This window comes from Pelodiscus sinensis, chromosome 1, assembly GCF_052426305.1.
Source record: "Pelodiscus sinensis isolate ZL-2025 chromosome 1, ASM5242630v1, whole genome shotgun sequence".
Taxonomy (NCBI): domain Eukaryota; kingdom Metazoa; phylum Chordata; order Testudines; family Trionychidae; genus Pelodiscus; species Pelodiscus sinensis.
In genome coordinates, this window is record NC_143052.1 from 234,271,518 (window position 1) to 234,292,286 (window position 20,769).

At 40.6% G+C, this 20,769-nt stretch overlaps 1 protein-coding gene across 2 annotated transcripts; it reads right to left on the reverse strand.

Annotated features, from left to right (window-relative positions):
• Window positions 1-7,021: 7,021 nt before the first annotated feature.
• LOC102457002 (lysozyme g-like) lies at window positions 7,022-20,629 on the reverse strand. Of its 2 annotated transcripts, XM_006113541.5 has the most exons (6): window positions 15,730-20,629; window positions 15,137-15,225; window positions 14,595-14,684; window positions 12,385-12,581; window positions 10,728-10,866; window positions 7,022-8,399 (listed from the first exon to the last, which is right to left on the reverse strand). In XM_006113541.5, exons 2-6 carry the CDS (start codon window positions 15,177-15,179, stop codon window positions 8,254-8,256), a joined length of 615 nt encoding a protein of 204 aa, XP_006113603.2. In that variant the 5' UTR covers window positions 15,180-15,225; window positions 15,730-20,629; the 3' UTR covers window positions 7,022-8,253. The 2 variants fall into 2 exon arrangements, with proteins under 2 accessions (XP_006113603.2, XP_075772968.1); XM_075916853.2 differs by having other exon boundaries at window positions 15,137-20,629.
• Window positions 20,630-20,769: the final 140 nt, after the last annotated feature.

Sequence of the window (20,769 nt, forward strand, 5' to 3'; positions counted from 1 at the left end):
CCAGCGCCGCCATTTTTAAAAGCCGGCTACTGCGAACCCCGTGCCGCGCGGCTACACGCGGCACGGACTAGATAGTTCGGATTAGGCTTCTAATCCGAACTATCTGTACGCCTCGTGGAACGGGGCGGCACGGGGTTCGCAGTAGCCGGCTTTTAAAAATGGCGGCGCCGGCTTTATGCTAATGAAGCCCGGGAAATTCAAATCCCGGGCTTCATTAGCAAGTTCGGTATGCATACATTACCCCCCTAGTTCGAACTAGGGGGGTAGTGTAGACATACCCTTACAGACTAACACACCCTGTCCTGTTCTGATGTCACAGACCTTTTCAGGAGCGACTGTGAAAACAAAGAAAAAACAAAGAAAAAACAGTGGCAACTAATGGCTAGGGTGACCAGATGTCCCGTTTTTAAAGGGACAGTCCTATATTTAAGCCCTCCTGAAAGTGTCCTGACTTTTTCTTTAAAAAGGGCAAATTGTCTGGCATTTTCTATCTCTTCCTCCCCACACACACCAGTACTGGTGGATTCTGCTGCTGGCTGAATCCCTGTTCACCAGCTGCCCACCTGCCAGTGGTGAGTGGGAGCGTCTAGTAGCTGGTGGTGGGGATGGGTGTGCAAGGCTGGTGGTAAAGCAAAATGAAGTGCATCAAGGGCTGGCCACTTCCCCATGAAGCCATCAGTGCAGCCCCTGCTGTGTCCCGTTTCCAGCTGGCATGGGGTGTGAGCTGCAGTGGCTGATGAGCATGGGCAGGAGCCAGGTAGTGGCTTCACTTTCCCTCTGCTTCCCACCCACCAGCTCTTTACATGCTCCCCTCTCCCTGCTTTGCCCCTTCCCCCTAGCCCCATCCCCACAGCTCCTGTGTGTCCTTGCCAGGGTGTCCCACTGCTAGTACTGTGCAGAAAACCAGCCCCTGATAAGAATGCTCCAGCAGGCTCCTTCTTTCTCCCACTGCCTCTCTGGCTGGGCTGGGACCTTGGGAAAACCTAACACCCTCTGGCTCATGGTGCTGGCTAGGAGGAGCAAATCTCTGCATGTGCCAAAGCCCCACACAGCACTAGTATGAGGAAGCCTCTCCACCCCTCAGCTACGCTCTGGAGCAGTGGGGGAGAGTGAAGGGAGGCGATTTCCAGTCTGCTCATGCCCCAAACTTGCAGATTCCATAGCAGCCTCTGCGGCAGGGGCTTAGTATCCTCTTCACCCATGCCTGTCTCCCACCCCCTGCCTGGGTACTGTCCCTGGGGAGTGCAGAGCTGCTCCATTGCCTAAATACCTCCTCTGCTCAGATATCTCCCTGGTCATTTTTGCTGAAGACCCTATAGTCAGGATCCCTGGGCCCCGGGGCACATGCTGTAGCCAGGATACAGGAGGTAGATACATTGTGGGGAAGGAGCAAGGGTTGGAGGAGAGAAGAATTCTGCAAAGACACAGCCCAGGTCATCTCATCCCCTGCAGTTGGATGCAGTTCCCATCCCTACCCTCCCACGCAGGGCTGAAAGGCTGCTGCTGGTCACATTTTAGTACAAAACCTGACAGAAATCTGGTGTGGCTGACATGTGTCCCTGTGTGCCCCCCCCCCCCCCCCCACACATGTTGCCTTGGAAAGATGCAGTGCCAGCATATGTGGATCCATCCTAGGGGTCCAGCCAGGCACAGAAGGCAGAGAGTGCTGGGCAAAGAGGGAGATGTCAGTCAGTCACGAGCCTCGGGTAATAGAGCTGTATAGGGGTGTGAGTGAAAAGAAAAGAAAAATATAGAGATGGAACTGTGACATCAGTGCTAATCAGAATGGATGTGGCTCATCTCCATCAGTAGTGAGAAGTTGAGAATACTTGAATAGGGAAATTACTTATTGTAATGGGAGAACTACTCCATGTGTTTGTTTAGACCTTCATTCAGGGATACTGGTATGATATATGCCATCATATGCCAACAATGCCCCTCTCCCATGTACATCAGACAAACCGGACTGTCTCTACACAAAAGAATAAATGGACACAAATCAGATATTAAGACTGGGAACATTTTAATATCTCTGCGCACAAAGTTTTGAATTTGCTAGGTGCCATTTTCAGACAGAAGAACTTCAAAAACAGACTGCAGAGAGAAACTGCTGGGTTGGAATTCATATGCAAATTTGACACCCTGAACCAAGGCCTAAACAAACACCTGGAGTGTTTCTCCCATTACAATAGGTAATTTCCCATTCAGGTACTCTCATCTTCTCATCTCTGTTGGAGATGAGCCACATCCTCTCTGATTTAATTAGCACTGATCGCACAGTCCCATCACTGTTTCCTTTTTCTTTCTCTCTTCAGCATCTGAGTTGTAGCTCACGAAAGCTTATGCGCTAATACCCTAATAAATGTGTCAGTCTTTAAAGTGCCACAGGACTCCTTGGTATGTGAAATATTCTCTCTCAGAATTTATAGTGAAAACACGCTTAGAGGAATGTTTAAAATAATATTAACTTAAAACAACAACAAATAGTCTGGTAGCACTTTAAAGACTAACAAAACATGTAGATGGTATCATGAGCTTTCGTGGGCATAGCCCACTTCTTCAGTGTTGGATGTCCAGGAACAAAATAAATAGGGCGGGGGGGGGGGGGGGGAGAAGAAGAGGCAGTGGGTAAAAAATATCAAGGGGAAAGCTGAGCTGGAATGTAATAGGAAAAACAAATAGTTTCTAAGTACCTAAAGGCTAGATAGTCAAAAGAGGCAGATAAGAACCATTAATTAGCAAACAAATGGTTAGGTAGCATTTAAAGACTGACAAAACATATAGATGGTATCATGAGATTCTACATAGACAAGGAACCATTATCGCCTTCATTGTTTGGTAGGTTGATGATGACCCAGCCATCCAGTATCCTTATTCAGTCCATGGGTGTGAGAATGGAATTTGTGAATAAGCTGTAGTTCCAGTTCTTCCCTGTGTATTTGGCTTGTGGAATTGGTTTGTAACAAAACAGCTACTTGAAGATTTGTTAATGAATGCCCAGGGAGATTAAAGTGTTCTCCAACAGGTTTTTGTATGGTCCCTTTACGGATATCTGATTTGTGTCCATTAATTCTTTCCTGTAGGGACTGTCCAGTTTGTCCATTATATTTTGCGGTGAGGTTATTGTTACTCTGCCCATCAGGCCTTCAAAATGCTTTCTAATAATAACCAATAAGAATGTAAAATAAATATTTCTCTAAAAACATGAGTTTTGTCTATAGCTGCATGATAATGTCAGGTCAGGTCTATTTACATTTGACTTTGAGCCCGAAGATTATAACCTTAAGTTCATGGGTGTGAGAATGGAGATTGTGAATGAGCTATAGTTCCAGTTCTTCCCTGTGTATTTCTAATTTCAACATTTTGTATTTGTTTCTTATGTGCCAAGAGCTAAAAAAAATGCATTTAAATGTCTTAGTGTGAATCTGCTTCTCTATTCCTAGCATTAACTATATTCACCATTATTATTTGCATTAAAACTAAAGAATCTATACTTATCTATTTCATTAATATATCAAACTGAACTTTTTATGTGCTAGCTGAGTTACACAAGATACAATTCTGAATTTTGAAGAAGTAAATAAAGTTTAGTTTTGATAAGTAAATAGCTACCGCAGATTTTTCAATTTTTCCAGAATTTCCATTTTCATGGAAATAAGCGTTGTTTCTTCCCCCATGTCTTCAAAATTTCTAGAAATTTAACTTCCCTATCTCTGCCTATTGATGCCTAGAACATGCCTGGAATTTTAGAAGTGATCAGCTACGGTGCTCAAAAGTTATCTCCTAACATCCAAACGCCATCAAGTTATGTGTAGGGCATAATTTAATTTGCCTCAATATTTCTTACATGGCCAAAGTCACAGTAAGCTGTCAGCTACGACAGCAGCGAGGATTCTCAGTCTAGGATGTGAGGGTGTTGGAGTTGCTTGGATTACCTTGAAGGTTGTTGAGTTGGGGAAGGCATACGATGGATTGGATTAGCAGGATTTGGTGCAGTGGGGTGGGAATCAGCTGGTGAATGAGAGTGTGGGTTAAAACCCCACTGTCTTCTGTTGTTACTCATGCAACTGTCCAGCAATGCTGTTAGTTAGCAGGGGTCAGGATTCACTGTCACAATATCCTCATGCGTCTCTGGCTCCGTTGATGATGAGAACCAGAAGGCTGCTTGTGTGTGCGCTCAGTGATGTGTCTCATGTAGACACGTGCACTTAGTCTTCACAGCAGACTCCAAGAGAGCCCCCAAAGACCACAAACCAGATATAGATTGAAGGTGCCAGGCCAGGTTTATTGTTAAGCAAAGTACATTAATAGTTATCAATAGACTCTACTGAACCACTATACATTTGTATCCCGTAACAATTAAATGGTTCAAAATAATGAAACACTTCCATTGCCCCTCTGGGTCATTCAAAGAAGATACCCCAAGACATCACCTTATATACAGGTAAAAACACACCACTGCTGACATGTAAGGTTGTCACCCTCTGATGTTGCCAGGCTACCACCAATCACCTTGTGCCTCATGATCTGATTAGTCCATCTCCATCTATCATGTATCAACCGCGACCCTTTCTTGACCCTGAGTTGGTATTTATGGGGAGCTGGCATTTATTGGGGGAGATAGTTCAATGGTTTGAGCATTGGCCTGCTAAACCCAGGCTTGTGAGTTCAATCCTTATAGAGGCCATTTAGGGATTTGGGGCAAAAATTTATCAGGGATAGTACTTGGTCCTGCTGTGAAGGCAGGGGACTGGACTCAATGACCTTTCAAGGTCCCTTCCAGTTCTAGAAGATAAGCAATCTCCATTTATTTATTTAGCTGTTATCTTAGACCCTTTTCCTGAACTGAGAAGCAGATTTCAAGACCCCTCTCAGGCTATGTAATTACTCTCCAGTGCCTCCTAGGGCTCTAAATCAAGGTAGCATGTGCACATTAAGGGAACCCGCCTTGGACTAATTTCAATGCTTCGCGGTAGTATAGATGTGCGGTTTCAAAATAGTTATTTCAGGAGTTGTTATTCCAAAATAACGTATTTCAAAATACCCTTATACGTGTAGACATACCCTAAGTGGTGTCTGCCTTGCATACAAGGTGCCTGTGACCTTCATTTATGGCAATATTGTGGTTCTGTCCACTGATCACTGGCTCTGATATCATCGATTAATGGGGATTTTCTTCCAGCTTTTGTGAGGATATTCAGGTTTGGGTGTCTCCCTGTCACTGACAACATTTTCATTATGCTGCCAGTAACTATTGGATAACTAACACATCTGCATATGAAGTGATGTTCTACTTTTGGGTTCTCCTGCAATTTGGTGTGTCTTTTGTTTAAATAATATTCATACACTAAGATACATGATCACACTGTTTGGGATGTACTTCCTGAGAATGCAGAGACAACTCAAGGATGAAAAGGAGGAAAATATTTCTGTTTATGGTAGCAGTGTCACCAGGAATCATCAGTTCAGGGAAGTTCTGTTTTAAACTTGAAGGAAGAAATTATGCAAATATAATTTTGTTATTTATTCAGTGAGTAATTGGCTTTGCCTTTAACTTCACAACATCCTTGCCGTGAGATTAGTAGCTTTGCAGAAAACTTGGACTCAAGGTCATGCCCACACCATGCATTTTATCAACAGAATTCAGAATTAAGATTGTGCAACTGTACTATTCTCACAACAACGCAGGCCATCAGGCTTCCCAGAAAAGGAGATGAGGTGCCTTGGAAACACTGGACGGTAATTCCCATGGTCAGATTTCTGTAAGATTTTTCAATCAGGTTAAGCATTAATGAAATAAAACAAGAAATTATTCGTAATGAGATGTTTGTGACTTTTAAACTTGCAAAAAATGGCCTGTCAGTTCTAGTTTTACTGCAGTGCCTCCCACAAGTTGCCTCTTCCCTGCTAAGGTCAGCATTTACCTCCATTTCACTTTGTCTTCACTTCAATTCAAGAGATGCTCCAAACTCTTGACATGTGCACATACAAAACCTACTCTTTCAAGTTTTGTGATTCTTTTAACTCAAGTTGGCTTACCTAAGAGTGGCATAGGCTAAAGACTGAGTAAGCCCACCCTGACTGAGGAAGTCTGCAGTGTTGATGCAGACTAACATTATTTGTGTACCACAAGTCTTCCAATGCCTTTCCATAATCCTTTCCTCTCCCCCATCTTCAAGCTGTTCATCTAAGCAAGTTGTGTCTGAAAACTACATTCACACATAGCTTTCAGTGCAAGCATCAGCATCAATGCTCCTTCTACATTTTTCCATCCACATGCAGAATACATTTATTATATGCACCAAGTCATGTGTGGATGTGCACCACCAGTAGAAACATATGCTGCTGGCTGTAGACACTCCGCTAATCAGCTGAGAGGCAAGGAAGCTGATTCTGAGACTTGAGACCTGGAATTCATCGTCTGTGATCACATCTCCAAGAAGCTGACAGAGCAAGGGCTCCACCACAGCCAGAACAAAGTCAAGAATATTAAGCATCCGTACTGGAAGACCAAGGACAATAACTTGATGCAAGTGATCAGCACTACTTCAAACAATTTCATGATGGATGGGTTAGGGGCTCTGGGCAGGGTTATTGGTAGACTAGGCTGTCAGTACAGATCTACAACACATTCTTGGTCAAAATTCTTTACTTCTTTCCATGTATTGGGGTATGTTGTGCATTGCACAATATAACATGAAGGAAAGTCTCAGAAGGGGAGCCATGTTAGTCTAACTTTAAAAACAATTAGTAGTCCTGTGGTCTGTATATAAAAGGTTGTTACAAGGCAGAGGGAGAAAAACTACTTGCCGGAACTCCATATTTTTTCATGTTCTAATGTGCAGACAAGCCACAGAGTATTATCATTGTCACTGGGGTTGTACATCTTTTATGTTTAATAAGGGATACTAAGACTTCTGAATTCAGAGAAACTTCAGGAGTTGTACCCACCATATATTTTTAAATTAATTTTAGACCATTTCTAGGTAATTGAAATTGCTGCCCATTTTTGGTCATGAAACTGAAAAGATGGAGTCTTGTTTCATTTGCCAAAACATTTTAATATACCACTTTCCTTTATTCATTTAGTCAGTAAATGTACATATCCAAATATAACCACAATGAAAAATAAACTTTCAAACAGAATAATCTTAAACATCAGGTATGATCTTTTCAGTTAAAAATAGATGCTTCTAGAGTATTTCTTTGGTTTTGTTTTCATAATAGTGAAGCAGATACTGAAACATCCACGTTTAAACGCTCAAAGGTGCCAATCTAACTGCAACAAAGTTAAAGCTGTCAATGTTGTACTACTAAGCAGTGTCACCGTCATATAGTTCTCAGGAAACTCACTAAATGGATGCTTTTGGGATTGTCCCCCCCAGAGAGGCTCTGCATGACTTCTGGGCTACCTAGATATTCCCTTTTGGATATGGCCATGTAAAGCTGATTTTGACCTTATATAGTTAACTTAATCTGCCACTGGAAGGAGTCTGGCTAATGAAAATTAATGTAGAAGATATACTGAGCATGCTCAGTGTGCCCTCCAGTATACTAGCCTGGTTGGCTTCTTCACTGGCCAATTGATGAGCCAGCTAGCAAAGACATCAACTTGGGTTGAGAATACAGAGTGAAGTTCCTTGAATGTGTTTACAAAATAGCAGGATAAGGTAAAGAGAAGGAGCCCATGGAGCTGAAGACTTCTTCCTCCCTGTTGGGGGAGGGGAGGCATGAGAATGAAAAAAGTACAAGAGTAGACATAAAAGGAAAACCACACATCCTCCCATCTAGATGATGCACGAGCAGTTCCAAACTCACTTTTGTACAATAGAATGTACAAGAGGCCTCCCCGGCTCAACAGGTAAAGATTTTGCTGGCCTGTAGGTTTTTGTTTTGTTTTTGCCTAATGGCACCGAGGTCTTGGGTTTCTCCCACACACAACCCATTGGAATCCTAGAGAAGGGATTAATTAACTCCTACATCTATAGTAACATCTGTTGTCCATGCAACTCTAGCAAGTGAAAAAACTGAAACTAATGATAGGTGCTTAGATGGAGTGTTGGTGGAATTAATTTACAAGTTCTTCCAGCTCCACTATTGTTGGGAAAAGCCCTGGAACAATTTATTTTGTGGTTACAATCACTATTTGATTACTACATTAAACATTTATTTTCTCCAGATATACAGATCTCTCATGATCAGGTTGATAATAACGAGAATTATGATTTATCTGAAAAGAGCCGGAAGCCGACATTACTCTAAAATTCTAAATCCATTATTCTGCAGAGTCTTGGCTCGAATAATAACATTATTAACGTAATCATCGTTCGAATTGCAAATGTCCATTCCATCATTGACCTGGATGTTCCTAACCTTGTTATAATAGGAACAAATCCCACCTGAAACAAGACACAAAGTAGTTAATACAAATACATTAAATCAAATGAAAAACAAATAAATCTCAGCCAGAAATTGTGGCTTCAGTGAAAATCCATCTAATTGAAAAATGACGAATTGTGGTATTGTGTAGCTGCATTTAGAGAGTACTTGATTCTTAGCATGAAGTTTGCAAACAGCTTATTATTTGTTTGTTTATTATTTACATTGCAATAACATCCAAAACATGGTTGGTGCTCTCTGAATGCAGATGGCAACACAGTATTTGCCTTAAAAAATCTAGACTCTAAAATGGCCAGGACAAATGAAGGATGAAGTAATGAGATACAACATACACCTGAAATAACCACATTTTGTTCATTATAAGTTCCCCCATTCCCACTCTTGTGTTCACAATTTAACTACATCACCTACCTACCTACCACCTTTCTTTTTTATAGACATTTACATATCAAAGAACATTTCTATTCATAATTAATCATGTAACTTTGCTTTAAAATAGCATATATTATTTGTATTACAGTACTGCATGGAGGTCTTAATCAATAATGGGCCTCCCCCCCCGTGACAGGTACAGTACAAAAATGGCCCCAATGTGCTCACAGTCTAAAAAGACATGTCAGGAAAAGGATCTGAGTCTCTGTTTAAGTTCCAGGGCCCTTATACTCTACTACAACATATGACCTCTTCCATGCACTTAATATCCAGTTCACTTCTAAGACAGACAGATGAGGAGAGACTTAAAGCCTGATTCAGCTCCACTAGACTCAATGGAAATGTTTTTACACTGTCTTAGTATTAGAGCCAGTGGATAAGGTTGCCAGGTGTCTGGTTTGAACTGGACAGCAGTATCTGAGCTTTCTGTTTGGGAAACAAATTGAGAAAATATAAATGAGAAAATATCAATGTCCAGTATTTTCTAAACAAGATGTAATGTAGATTATGATGTAATGTCAAGTGTGTCTGGTATTTTTGCTGAAACTATCTGGCAACCTTGCCAGTGGATAGATTCACACAGAAAAAAAAAAAAAGCTCCCAGCAAGAAGCCTCAGAGCCTGGGTCAACTGACTTGGGCTCATGGTGCACGCATTATAGAGTAAAAAATAGCAGGGTGTTGGAGGCCAGGCTACAGCCTGAGTGGGACTATCTACTGGTTTTGGACCCCCCTGCCGACAGTGGAGCCAACAGCCTCTGCCAGCCCCTGAGGAAACTGGGGAGGCCCAGCAATGTGTTCCCAGAAGGGGCGGAGCCAAGGATAGAAGTGGTAGTGCCAAGAATAGAAGGGGCAGTGCCAAGGGCAGCTGGCCCTTAGCACCACCTGGAGTGTGGCACACCCCCACCCCCAACTCTTAGGGCTGCCCAGAGCAAGTGGCCTGGAAGCAATTTAAAGGCCCAGGCCTCTGGCTGCTGCTACTGCTGCCGGAGAAGTGGCAGCCAGAGCCCCAGACGCCTTTGAATCGCCGGGCCTGGTGGCAATTGCTCCCTTTCCTCACCCCCTCCAAGTCAGCAGGCCTGCACGCTGAGCTTCAGAAGCATAAGTCAATTCACCTGGCTCTAAGACTCAGTGATGTGACTCTTTCTTTGAAATGCAGACATAGCCTAGTCAGCTAAGGCCTGAACCGTCATCCACAGAAGTCACTTGATTATTGTCATTCAGCTCAGCGGAAGCTAGATCAAACCTACACCTGATACTTAAGAATCCAAATGTAGGTTATGGATTTTGGTGGAGACTCTGTCCTCTATTGGTGAGGGCCCTGCACTGAGAGTCGAGTCATTGGCTTGCTCTGAGACACAGGACAAGCCATTTCACTGCTCTGTGCTTCTCTTTTCTCTCCTTCCTTTCTGACTTGTTTGGATTGTAAGCTTGTTGAGTCTGTTTTTGTGCTGTTCCTGGAACAGTGGGCCCCCTTTCCCTCCATGTGGAACTGTAATACAAATAATAAATCATGTTTTTATGCAAATAATTTTATGGGATGAAATATGAATAGAAATGTTCTTGATATTTAAATTGCAATAAAAAGGAAACATCTGTTTCCATGTAAAATGTCTGCTACGGTTTTGGAAATCCAGCACAACCGCACTCTGCAGTGCATGAGAACCAGAAAATATAGTCCAACACAAAACTGTCATACTCCCCCATATTGAATACAAAAAGTAAACTGAAAAAACACGGTGGAAAGTAAATCATATCGTTATATTAATTTCAGCTTTAAAAATCTGCAGCTATTAAAATCTTAATAATGCAGCAAAACATGTTTTATCAGCAAATATCATGTTTTATCTCTAGAGTGTCCCTTTAACTTCTGGACGTTATACAGCACATACTGTACCTCTGAGGTGTTGTTGCCATTGCCAGGTAGGGAACCTTCTCTTTATATCCTCTAGCCCAGTAACTAGAATATTTGCACCTTGAGCTATATGATCTTCACTGTTCCAGGCTACAGGAACCAAATTGTAGTTTACAGGAATCTAGAAGATAGAGACAAAAAATTTCATTCTCCTTAGAAACAAAACCACTCTTTTGGTTTCTCTTCTTTATACTTTTAGACCACAATTCAAGGATGTATCCTTATTTGGGACAACAGGTAAGCACGTGCTTAGATGTTTTCCTGCACAGGAACAGACTTAAGTATGTATATAAGTGCAGTCCCAATGTGCTAAATAAGGTAAAGTATAATGTTATTTCTTAAAGTAAACATAGAAACATAGAATCATAGAATGCTAGAACTGAAAGGGACCTTGAGAGGTCATCAAGTCCAGTCCCCTGCCCTCATGGCAGGACCAAGAACTGTCTAGATCATCCCTGATAGACGTGTATCCAATCTGCTCTTAAATATCTCCAGTGATGGAGATTCCACAACCTTCCTACAAAATTTATTCCAGTGTTTAACCACCCTGACAGGCAGAAAGTTTTTCCTAATGTCCAACCTAAACCTCCCTTGAGGCAGTTTAAGCTCACTGCGTCTTGTCCTATTATCAGAGGCCAAGGAGAACAATTTTTCTCCTTTCTCCTTGTAACACCCCTTTAGATACTTGAAAACTGCTATTATGTCCCATCTCAGTCTTCTCTTTTATAAACAAAACAAGCCCAATTCTTTCAGTCTTTCCTCATAGCACATGTTTTCTAGATCTTTAATCATTTTTGTTGCTCTTCTCTGGACCTTCTACAATTTCTCCTCATCTTTCTTGAAATGTGATATTTCTTGGAATGAAATATTCCAATTGAGGCCTTATCAGTGCAGAGTAGAATGGAGGAATGACTTATCATGTCTTGCTCACAACACTTCTGTTAATGCATCCTAGAATCATGTCTGCTTTTTTTGCAACGGTGTCACACTGTTGACTCATATTTACCTTGTGGTCCACTATGACCCCACATCACTTTCTGCAGTACTCCTTCCTGGACAGTTCCTTCCCATTCTGTATGTATGAAACTGATTGTTTCTTCCTAAGTAGAGTACTACTTTGCATTTGCCCTTATCAAACTTCATCCTATTTACCTCAGGCCATTTCTTTAGTTTGTTCAGATCATTTTGAATTTTGACCCTATCCTCCAAAACACTTGCAGCCCCTCCCAGCTTGGAATCATCTGCAAACTTAATAATCATACTCACTAAAGCGCGGATGAAGATACTGAACAGAACTGGTCCCAAAACAGACCCCTGCATAACCCCACTTGTTATGCCCTTCCAGCATGATTGTGAACATTAATAAATACTCCTTGAGAATGGTTATCCAGCCAGTTATGCACCCACCTTATAGTACCCCTATCTAGGTTGTATTTCCCTAGTTTATTGATAAGAAGGTCATGTGAGACCACGTCAAATGCCTTACTAAAGTCTAAGTATACCACATCCACTGCTTCTCCCTTATCCACAAGGCTTGATATCCTATCAAAGAAAGCTAGCAGAGTGGCTTGACATCTTAATGCATAATATTTCTATTTCACTCTTTGGGAGTTTTATTTTTCTGGTCTTCCTTCTGTACCTGCATCAAGCCAAATCGGTTTCTTTCACGGTTCCAGCCATCATGAAGAGCAGCTCCAACACGACTCTCCACAGATATGATTGCACCAACCAGTGCTGGATCTAAGCACGTCTTTCTGGCAACCCTCATAATAGGGGCTTGATAGGCCCTTAGACGTACAATATCTATTTCAGCAATCTTTTGTGCCGTAAGCACACCTGTAGCAAATGCAAAGGTGAATGTGATTTCTGCATGTAATTTTGTTAAAATCAGTTTTAACAGTTTTACAATGACAGTTAGAATTCCAAATACATCATTTTCTGTTTAGAAAACTGCAGCTATTTAATATGGATCAACATATTTGAAAAGCAGGTGCAATCCTATTGATTTCGGAATATGGTTCATAGTTTTTGAAATCCGGAAGGCAATAAATATATATCTTTCTATATCTCTGAATCAGTAACAAAGGGATGGGGAAGCAGTCCTTGACATCTCCTTCCTCCCTATCATTTTCCTGATCCTGTCTTTTTTCATATTTCCTTTTCAATAAAAAATTGACAAGACTGATTTTCAGAAGTGCTAAGCACCTGCAGGTCATAGATTCTAAATGACTTCTGAAAAACTATCCATAAAATGATAAGAAACAACACAAAGATAAATATGTCAAAATATTTGTATTTTTAAAAAGCAACATAGGAAACTATATTAACTGTCTAGTTCCCCAGCAAGCTTTAAAACAGTTGATACATGTATTTAACATAACTTAACACTATGTAGCAATTTTCAGCGACAAAAGTTTTATGAATTTACTACGCTATATACAGGAATCACTCTAGTCACCTCTGCTCAGAAGTAAAGCGGCTATTTAAAAGCATATGGCAATAATGCAGGACAGAAAGTGGAGAATACTGTATCCAATCAATATAGCAAAGGGGAATTTAGATATATAAATACACAAAATGGAATGATCCAACTCGGAGCTTGATCAAGACAATAGGTATAGCATCCTTCTTCTTACAAAAGTGCTCTGGCATCTTTCATGACTGAAGGTGGAAGGGAACTCTTTTATATATCGCATCTCCAAAAAGTTACCTCCAGCCTCTTAATGCATTCTGGATCATTGGATCATTACTGACTTGGAGGAAAGAGAGCTATCTATTCAATCATTTTCCTTCCTTAATGCTCCTTGTAGGCCTCTTTTGCAAGCTTCTACCTAGCCTGATGATGGCATAGTTATATCATGAATGGGAATTGGAATGAAAGCAAAAAAATTGGAATCTTCCCCCTTGAAACCTGATTGGCTTTAAATAGAGCCCACAGACCAATGCACCTCGTACTTAATCTTCCAAGTTTATCTTCAGATCTTCAAGATATTACACGAGGAGAAATATTAGCTCCATTCAAGTCAATGGGACTTTTGGCATTGACTCTCGGTGGGACTAGGAAAATATTGGATGTTTTCTACATGCTGAAATAAAATGCTGCAATTTCCTTTTCTTTTTCTAACACATCTTCTTTTACAAACAGGAGCGCAAGTAAAAAGACTTCTCACCCACAAAACTTAATCTCCTCAAACAAATGCCCAGGAAATTGGGAGAGAATTCCCAAAACGGGACACCCAAAGGAGAAGGATCATCACAGCTCTAGAGCTGTCTTCCTTTGATCTGGGCCTTGTCCTGTACAGTATTTATCTGGCATGTCACAAATGGCCAGTTTGCTCAGGATGTCAAGACTCAAGTTTGATTCCAGGAATCTTCTTTCCCAGAATAGGAGGTGTCTGGGAGTGCTGAGGAATGTGTGTGCTCAGCACCTGTGTGGAGATAATGCCACTAAAAGCTTAGGTGATTAAGGAGCTGTGTTGACTGGAAAGGGATTATGTCTGCTTCTCTTTGTTCAGAGTATGTTTGCTGTAAAGGTGGGACCTTGAAAGGGCATTTCGTCACAGACAGAGACAAAAGACATTTGCAAAGAGTAGCCCTTAACACTTGGCAGTTCCCCTCAGTTTGTTTTGTAGACTCAGTATCACTGTCTGTGCCCTCCAAAGAGCACTTTATTTTGAAGCACAAATAGAAGGTTTGTAGCAACTACAGGGTTTTCCCCCCTTGACTAACTGAATAGGGAGCTCTAGAAAGTTTAACTTAGTCACAATAGGATATAAAAATGTTCCTCCATCATGTGCAAATAGCTGTGTGCCCTGAAGTACAAACCATCAAGCAGTGAATGTTACCTACCACAAGTTGGGGTTTGTACAGGCCTGCAGGAAATCACAGGGGTTTCCATAGTATGTAAATCACCATAACATCCATAACTTGCAGAAGGAGCTAAAAAGTTAAAGGGAGGTATTTAAAATAAAATAAGATCTTAAGACTGTATTGTTCAGAGTGTTGCAAGCACTAAGTGAAATTCTGAAGGAAAAACAATGAATCACTAGCCCTAGCATTACCAAATTGTTCTACTTTCTAGAAAGTTGGAAATTAACTGAAGCCATCAGCCAACCAAGAGCATTTATGACCTTAGCTGAGAATAAACATAGGAAGTTATTTTTTTGTGATTCTAGTCTCGTATCTGATTCGTACTTTAGCATTTATAGTTTAATATGCTTACATGGTAAGCAAGGAACCTCAAACCCGCAAAAAGAGTCACTCATATGGTAGATTTTACAGTTCTATATAGTAGAAGAACTCAGATCTGATTACATTCTCCCAACTCTACAATAATCTCTTTCCAGTGTTGCTTTTGACTAGTGAAATAGAAATAATGTCCCTTAACTCACCAACAAGGGCGGCAAGACCCAGAAACATCAGTGTTAGTAGCATGAGGATGGCTCTTCTCAGGCACCCAAGACTGTCTGAAAATCAAACTCTGCAAACACGAAGAATTTAAGAAAGTTTGCAATATTACTAAGTAAAAGGTCAAACACACAAATGGAAGATTTTACTCAAACCACATCCAAACATAGGCTCATTGACTTTTTACCAGCACTTTCTAGGTCAGGGCTTATCACTTATGGACTTCAGTGTAACAAGCCCCATGCTTGATAGCTTTTGAAGGATGAGACGATGATAGTCTGTCTCTGTACCCATTAAATCAATAGCAAACATTTTCATAGATCAGGGCAATAATGAGCAGACTTTTTGGCACATCATTGATATTTCCATGAACACTATTGGTCATATAGTCACTTTTTAACATACTTTTTTCTTCAAAGATTCCTTTTATAAAAATAATTTTAAAAGTCCGCTGATTGCTTCGCTATCCTTAAATACACGACAGTCACTAGATTACTACAAACAGAACGCTACTATGAGTAAAACTGAAGATTCCTTATACTCCAAGAGAATACAATATGAATGAGTTCAGACTCACCAGTCTTCAATCTGCTTTGTCCTGCAAGATCAAGCACGTAAAGAGCTTTATATATATATACTAAGATGACCCACCTTCTGGCTTTGGGAATGTTGAGTTCTACTTAGAGTAATGACATGTCTTGTAAAGTTTAAAATTATAATAATAGTAATGCTTTGAACTCATATAATGCCTTTCATCCAAGGATCTCAAAGTGTTGCCCCTCATTATTTTATTAAACCTCAGAACACCCCAGTGAAGTAAGTATTATAGCCTTTTTTATAGCTGATGTACAAGTGACTTGCACAAAGTATAGCAGTGAGTCAGTAGGAAAGGTCACAACTGATTCAGAATGCTATTATTTTCATACTGTACATCCCTAGATTGCCTAGCTGAGGAGGTCTCTGGCCTACTGATGTTACATTTCAAATTGTAAAACTTCGAACATTGGGGACATTCTGGAAGACTAATAATGTTGCATCAAACTTCTAAAAGAGCAAGGATGACCGGACTAACTGCATATCAGTTAGCCTGACATTAATCCCAGGGGGAAAAAATGAAAGAGCTGATATGGGATCCAATCAATAAGGAATTAAAGGCTATAAATGTAATTAATACTAATCAGCACAGGTTTATGTAAAATAGCTCTTGTCAAACAAACTTGACTTTATTCTGCAAGGAAATTACAAGTTTGTTTGATAAAGGTAACTGCATACATAAGAACATAACACTTGATGATTACCTATTCTGTTCATTCCCTCTGGGGCACCTGGCATTGGCCACCACTAGATGAACCTTTGGTCTAACCAAGTATGGCTGGTCTTATGTTCTTAATGGGGGATCAACATCAAAAGGTGGTGCGCACAAGGGTGGGGAGCCTTCTGAATGGGCTGCACATGGTTTGTCACCATTAGCCACTGGTGGGCTGTCAGATGGTTTGTTTACTTGAGTATCCACAGGCACAGAGCCAGACAGCTTCCAGTGGCTGTGGCTCCCCATTTCCAACCAGTGGGTACTTTAGGAAGCAGTGGCAGGGCCTATGTCGCTTTCCACAGCTTCCATTGGCAAGGAACGGAGAAAAGCGCACACTAGGAGTTGTAGACCTCGATGCTTATAGATGCTCATGTAAACTAATCGTATCATGGCCCACCAGAGGCTAACCCTGATGTATTGTGTGTAACCAGCATGCCAGAGGATTCCCATCCCTCGTCTGTGGGGTTCCACAGAGATCAGTTCTGGGCCCAGTATTATTCAATATCTCTACCAATTATCTGGAAGTAAATATCATCTCACTAATAAAATTTCAGTGCTGTCGCTTGTGAACGTGCCTTCCTTTGGAACAGATGTAGGGAAAGCAGTCTGGCATCTGGGAGACAGGAACATCCTCAAAAACAATTAGAGGTGCAAGTATGAGATCTCTTTAAAGAAAGCACAATGTAAGGGGAGCCCCAGGCTGTGTTTGAGAAATGCTGTTTATGGCTGTTTTAAGTCTGGGAGCATCTAATTTTGGTAAACAGTTCAGTGAGACTGGTTACGCCTTCAGCCAAGCATAAACATTTTATCAGCTCATGTGATATAATGTCATGCTATCTAGATCTGTAGCGGTACAGTCACTGAGAAGTTTTTTAGATCAAGTGTCAACCAGGGCCCAGCTTTTTCACAGCTCCTAGAGATAAACAAGAATCTGTCTACAGATCTACTTAAGAAGCCTGTGTTGCACACTCAGATTCATATTTTTTAAGATCCTTGGGCACACAGTATCTTTGTTTTCACATACAGAGTGTTCTGTTTCTAATGAAAGAAAACATAGAATTATGTATTGTATGTATTCATGTGAAAAATCAATACTCAAAAATAGTCCAGAGAATGTTTTGCTTCTCTTACAAGTGTCTATATTTAAAAAGAAACAAGAAAATATTTAATTTTTCTAACACATTGCTCAGATTGCACTCTTGAGTTTTACAATTTCTGCAATTATATGGTCAAAGAGGAAACACCCATTTAAAAATCATAAGTTTACTAAGTAACATGCCCTGAATTATATTACAAAGCATGAGTTGCAGTTGTAGGAAGTAATAGTTTGCCACTGATAAACATGTAATTACCAAATGACTTTACATTGTTGTAAATGACACAATTGCAATATATGACACTTCAAGGTTATATTATTAATTTAAGGATATGTCTTACAGTTTTATCATGCTTAGATGAAGGCTACAACCCATTATTATAAAAGCTGCATTTAAAAGATAGTCAACATTTTGGAAACCACATAAAGGAAATAATCTCAAACTTTTTTTAGGGCAGCACACTATATAATTAACAAGTAATTAATAAGGAGGGACGACTGTGAGGGAGTTATTTTGCTTTTGTGCTTTACAATAATCTAATTTTTATGCACATGTGATACACGGGAAAGCACTTGCAAGCCATAGAGCTCATTAAATTGGTTAGCTGAAACAGTCTCAAATACACCTGAGAAAAATCTCAATTAGCAATAATCATTCAGGGTAGAAAGTCTCAGAAGCAGAGTACCGCAACCATATCACCACCTAGCCTAGATGATGCTGTGTGGGCTATTTCAAAGCAATAGCTTTACTCTGACAGTGTCTCCTCTCTCAGCCAAGTCTTGGACAACTGTAAATGTAGATATGTCTGCAGTAAAATCCACCCCATCTAAACTTTTTTAGTGAAGTTTACCCTTAAAGAGCAAGCATTCTGGATAACTGCCACAGGGGCAGATGCAAAAACCTTCAGAAGTGGGAAAGATCTGAAACACTTTAAAAATAACATCTAGTCCCTAAAGAAGCTTTCTTTAAACTACAGGGTTCATGCCTTACCTAGCAACAAGTGCAACAGACCCTAGAAAAGAGATGTGCCTGCCGACTTGTCGGATGAACGAGCAAAATATAGTTGATTTGAAGTTCACCTTACATTTTTTTTCACATCTACATCATCACTTTTAGACATTATTTGAACATGTAGTAATACAGAATTGTATTTCCTTGAATTGGGTTGCAGTAACTGACTACCCTTCTTGGAGGAATCAGGGCTTAGTGCAGGTTTTATTGCTCCAAAGACTGTTTTCCTCCATCAACTCATGTATCAGACTACCATACACACAGGTACAGAGGAAATTGAAAGTGTCATTAATTACTTTTTCTCCTCCATCCTCCAATCCCAGTCTTCATTCTTATCAATAGGGAAAATTTTCTTGTGTATTTCCAATACTGTTTGAGAGGTGCGTTATCTTTGTTCCTTGCTAATTTTGTATTCTCTTGTTTTGAAAAAGCCAATTTCAAAGATTTAAACAATTGTTCTGTCATTCATTTGGGTTTTTAAATGTATAGACCAGTCCCAGTAAAAAATTATTTTCATTTACGCTTTCTATGCTATAGATACTTCAACTCCACTTCCTACTCCATTGATTGAGACACCTTAAATTTCATATTTACTCAGAACACTTCTTTAAGGGGATGGAATCACTTGCATCTTATAAAAAGGGCCAGCCTATTTTTGGTTTTGTTTATCAGTTTCAATCTGTAATTTAAGAAGGAATATAAAAGAAGCATAATCCTACAGGTGTACACCTGAAATACACAATTGTATATCAGATGTTCATATTGTAAACAGACTATGATGCATACTCTGAAAGTGAGACAAACTGAATGAATAACCATAGATGCCAGGATTGCACTCATGGTAACAGTTTTACTTTTCCTAAGGCCTACACAGAGGAGCTGTGTCTAGACTAGCCAGTTTTTCCGGAAAAGCAGCCACTTTTCTGGAAAAACTTGCCAGCTGTCTACACTGGCAGCTTGAATTTCCGCAAAAGCACTGACTTCCTACTGTAAGAAATCAGTGCTTCTTGCGGAAATACTATTCTGCTCCCGTTCAGGCAAAAGTCCCTTTTGTGCAAAGCTTTTGTGCAAAAGGGCCAGTGTAGACAGCTGAGATTTGTTTTCCGCAAAAAAGCCCCGATCGCGAAAATGGCGATCGGGGCTTTTTTGCACAAAAGCACGTCTAGATTGGCATGGACGCTTTTCTGCAAAAAGTGCTTTTGCGGAAAAGCGTCTGTGCCCATCTAGACGCTCTGTTCCAAAAATGCTTTTAACGGAAAACTTTTCCGGAAAATCATGCCAAACTAGACGCAGCCAGGATGTAGCGCTCAGGATGATGACTAAGGGTAAAGCTACACTAGCCCCCTACATCCATCTAGGGAGGCTAATGATGGCGAACGAAATTGCAAATCAAGCCCGGGATTTAGATATCCCATGCTTGATTTGCATGTTCCCGGCCGGTCGCCATTTTAGAAATTGACTAGCCCAAAGTAACTGCCAGCATCTACACGCGGCAGTGAAAAGAGATTCCGATTTAAAGCCCCTAAATCAAATTAGCTGGTAAACCTCATTGCAGGAGGAATACCAGTTAATTCGAGTTAGGGCTTTAAATCGGAATCCCGTTTCACTGCCGCGTGTAGACACGGGCAGTTACTTCAGGCTAGTCAATTTCTAAAATGGCGACCGGCTGGGAACAGGCAAATCAAGCACGGGATATTTAAATCCCGGGCTTAATTTGCCATTTCGGTCGCCCTCATTAGCCTCCCTAGATTGATCTACGGGACTAGTGTAGACGTACCCTAAGAGTTGCATGTTTTCCCAGTCTACTCAAAGCAGCAGAACTCAGCCTACAAATGTCTGATTATTGTTGTGGTATGTGAAACTACTAGTGAACTATTACATTCATTCATTCGAGCAAAACTAGATGCAAGAACAGGACTCTTCTCTCTGCAACTATATTTTAAGATCACACCACCAAACACTGTATACTGACATGAGATTTGAATGCACAGAAAACCTGTTTTGGCACTTCTCTTCCTCCAACAGAGAAAATAATTTTTAGCACTTGATTTGGTCTCAAGTGGATGTATTGTTCTTTCAACAAAATAAGTGTGCCACTGCTAAGATAAAATTTTAACTAGCAGATGCTCTCTTAAAAAGTCAAAAGAAACTTAAAATGTGTGACTGGCACACAGCTCTCTGGATAAAAAGCATTACAAAC

Excerpts from the sequence above, each read along its gene's own strand:
- LOC102457002 (XM_006113541.5), bottom strand. The coding sequence starts at position 15,179 with ATGCTACTAACACTGATGTTTCTGGGTCTTGCCGCCCTTGTTG. Across the intron at positions 10,867-12,384 it reads ACCGATTTGGCTTGATGCAG|ATTCCTGTAAACTACAATTT; the intron begins GTACAGAAGGAA and ends TCTATCTTCTAG. Across the intron at positions 8,400-10,727 it reads ATGGCAACAACACCTCAGAG|GTGGGATTTGTTCCTATTAT; the intron begins GTACAGTATGTG and ends GTCTTGTTTCAG.